We start from the raw sequence: 3,756 nt of genomic DNA, 5'->3' as shown, positions 1-3,756 counted from the left end.
TATTTTCCTAGCTACTGTCAACAGAAAAAAGACCAAACTCTGTAAAGTAATTTTTAAAGAGATGTACTCTGAGCCAAATTCGAGGACCATGACCCGGAGCCATGCCCAAGAGGCCTTGAGCAAGTGGACTCACGGAGGTTGGGTTACAGTTTGGTTTTATACATTTCAGGGAGACAGGGGTTACAGGTAAAGTCATAAGTCAGTATGTGGGAGGCATACATTGGTTTGGCCCGAAAAGGTGGGCCATCTCGAAGCGGGGGTTTATTGGTTATAGGTGGGTTTAAAGATTCTTTGGCTTGTAATTGGTTAAAGACATGAAGCTTTGTCTAAAGGCTTGGAATGTTTCAACATAGGTAGCTCTTTATCAGAGATAAGCCACTGGACATAGATTTGTTGTGTAAATTGAGGACCTGCAGATTTGTCTTGCATACCCTTAGGCCTGTTAATGGGTTACAAAGGATGTCCCCAAGAAGGGAAGAGAGCATGATGAGGCAAGTGTGACCTCCCTCCTCCTGGCAGGCAATTTAGTTTTAGGATATTCCTTTTTCCACGAGGGGGTCCATTTAGTCAGCCGGTGGGGGGGTGAGCCTTAAAATTTTATTTTAGTTCACATTATAAATTATTTTGGAATATTGGAATATTTGTATTTGAGTTAAGAAATTAAGTATAGATTTAGCTTTAAATTTTCCAATATGGCTATTAAATAATCCATATTTTCCCAAATGGTATAAAATGTCACTAAATATTCATTAAATTCATTCACCATTTTTCTGTGTATCTACTGTTATTTCTGTACTTAATATTCTGTTATACTGAAGTGTTTGGATATTCTTTATACACATATCCTGCAGTATAAGATAATGTTGCTTTATGTTTTATTAATCTTAAAATCTAGTTGAAGGTATTAGTTGAAAAGGCCTTTTAATTTTTTAAAAATTTCCTGTTTCTCTGAATTTTAACCTCACCTAGGAAGCTATAACCATTTAACACTAAGTTAAAAATTTTGTCATTTGTTTAATTACAGTGTAACCGTAGAATTATTTTAGGACGGCAAATATAACAAGAGTGAGGAATGTATTTCTATGTGTTCCTCAAGTATATGCACTTACAAGCCCATATCAGAGAGACAGTGATTTCTACATGTATTCATGCACGTTTATATCTACACTTACTGTATTTTTGAACACATTTTGTCTTTCTATTTTACTTCTAATGGTGTTTGTGAATGTAAAAGAAACTTATTTTTTTAAATGTAATACTTGCAGAATGATTACAATTTTAATAAATTGTTAGAAAAAATTCTTGCAATTTACATAATTACATAGTAAATTTGAAGTAAGTAATTACATTTATTCCTTCCATTACCTTCTTCCATCACCTATGAATATCTTAATTTCTTAACTCATTTCATTGACTAATAAATAAGTACAATATTACATTATTATAATATAATGAGAATTTTTTACTTTTTCCTACTTAAAGGGAATTATGACAGCAATCTATGAAAAATCCATTTTTATGTGCAAAACAATCATTACTGTTTTAAACTCCATCTCTTTGGTTATAAATTAGATGAGGCAAAAACTATTTCCCTAATTAGATTCTGGTTGATGGTTACGTATGATATATTGTAACATCATGTCATATACCTTAAATATACAGAATACAATTTATTTTGAAAAAGGATAATGACAAAATTTTCTCTAAGAAACAAAAACAAAGTTGTCTATTGACAGATTAGTGAGAAGAGAAGAGTGATGATGTTTTGAAATGGCTCATGAGTCAACTATTTAACTAGTCTGATGACATCTATTTGAGGATGGCAACCAATTTTTTCTTCTGTCTTGATAAAGGCAACCGTATTACATAGCAATTAAATTGTGTCTCCTTTCATAGATATACTTAAAAGAAAGAGTGAGAGAGAACATGGGTTTAGATGACTTCCTTATGAAAATTTCTTGCAAGATAAAATTTTATGGACAATATTTTTTCTTGGACAGATATGATAGGGGCATGTTATGAATAACTCTCCTGTCAAAACTTTCAACGTTATACGTGAATTAAAAAGCATGGATATTAAAACCATTGTTGATACTTATAAATCATTCAATGACTATCATGTTGTATAAAGTCTTAATGCTGAATTGCCTGATTTTTACCTTCCTTCAATAAACTTATTTGCTCTCCCTCCCTGCCATTGTTTTCTGCATCTAAGGCACTTACCCCTATTTGATTTAAAGTGTTTTACTTTCCCTTCATAGAGAACCACCTCTGAATCCTGCTACGGATTTGTTGGGTCTTGACACTGTAGATGATCGGGTTCATTAAGGGTGGAAAAAGGACATAGACGTTGCCCATGAGGACGTGGACCACAGGAGAGAGGTGTCTCCCAAAGCGGTGCACCATGGTCAGACCGATGATTGGGATGTAGAAAACCAGGACTGCACAGATGTGAGAGACACAGGTCTGCAAGGACTTGAGCCGCTCCTCCCGGGATGCAATAGCCAAAACAGAATGCAGGATCAGAATGTAGGATATGAGAATTAGCACAGCATCAGACAAAAGTGTACAAATCACCAGAGCCAAGGCATAGAAACTGTTGAAGCGGATGTCAGAGCAGGCTAGTCTCAGCAGGTCTTGGTGTAGGCAGAAAGAGTGAGAGAGGACGTGGGAATGGCAGTAATGAAAAAACTTTAGGCGGATTAGGGGAGGAATGATGAGTATAGAACTCCTAACTAAAATCCCCAGCCCAATTTTGATGATCTTGGCATTGGTGAGTGTAGATGTATACCTCAGAGGATTGCAGATTGCTGTAAAACGATCAAAAGCCATGGCAAGGAGGACTCCAGACTCCATGCCTGATAGACCATGAACAAAGAAGGTCTGAGCAATGCAGGCATCCAGGCTGATCTCCTGGCTGAGGCCCCATAGAATCCCCAACACTGTGTGTACCGTGGACAGCCCCATGCACAGGTCGGTGAGAGCCAGCATGGCCAGGAAGTAGAACATGGGCTCGTGCAGGCTTGGCTCCGTGTGGATCACATGCAGCACCAGGCAGTTCCCTGAGAGTACCATCGCATAGATAAAGGAGAAAGGGATGGAGAGCCAGGGGTATTCCTGTTCCAGGCCAGGGAAGCCTGTTAGGAGAAAAGCTGAAGAATTATTGCCAGGAGCGAGAAAAGCAGGCATTTATAACGTCAGATGTTTTCTCTATGAGTCAGAAATTATTTCCATTTGGTAGATAACTGTCATATAACTTTTATTCTTCATATGGACAGATTTGAGCAAAGGTGTGGAATCATGTATTATTAAATTCTTTTGATTAGATTAGAAAATCACACATACTGTTGTTCACCTCCTCTAAGTACATCTCCACACTGAGAATCTTATTCTATTTCTACCTGGTAAACATTGAAGGCAAGGAAAGAAAAAAGTGATTTAAATAGATTTTGTCTTTTCTCAAGTAATTCAGATAGTATGATAGGATTTTATTTCTAAAATATATATTAATCTTTTAGTGTCATTGTGAAAAATAGTCACCCATCAGCTTTTCACATATGTTGAAATTCAGTCGTCTCTTCTATCCAGCAATTCCTGCTCAAATCTCAACCATAGAAATTCAAGGATATGTTTGCTTCTCTGTTTCTACAAAAGTAGGTCATATATTTTTAAGTCCTTGCGTCACAAGAGGGCTGTAGGGCTGTGAGCTACATCATCAGAGAGAAGACTGATGGGGATAAGTTGAGACTAATTAGA

At 36.7% G+C, this 3,756-nt stretch overlaps 1 protein-coding gene across 1 annotated transcript; it reads right to left on the bottom strand.

Moving 5' to 3' along the window:
• Nucleotides 1–2,244: 2,244 nt before the first annotated feature.
• LOC105811333 (olfactory receptor 51V1-like) lies at nucleotides 2,245–3,144 on the bottom strand. Its single transcript, XM_012645511.1, has one exon. The coding sequence runs from the start codon at nucleotides 3,073–3,075 to the stop codon at nucleotides 2,245–2,247; it is 831 nt and encodes a 276-aa protein (XP_012500965.1). The 5' UTR covers nucleotides 3,076–3,144.
• Between the last annotated feature and the right edge of the window lie 612 nt (nucleotides 3,145–3,756).

The sequence above is a fragment of the Propithecus coquereli genome, unplaced genomic scaffold (assembly GCF_000956105.1).
Source record: "Propithecus coquereli isolate 6110/MARCELLA unplaced genomic scaffold, Pcoq_1.0 Scaffold235, whole genome shotgun sequence".
Lineage (NCBI taxonomy): Eukaryota > Metazoa > Chordata > Mammalia > Primates > Indriidae > Propithecus > Propithecus coquereli.
The sequence above is the reverse complement of the archived record's forward strand: the minus strand, read 5'-3'. Positions and strand labels throughout refer to the sequence as shown.

Excerpts from the sequence above, each read along its gene's own strand:
- LOC105811333 (XM_012645511.1), bottom strand. The coding sequence starts at position 3,075 with ATGGTACTCTCAGGGAACTGCCTGGTGCTGCATGTGATCCACACGGAG.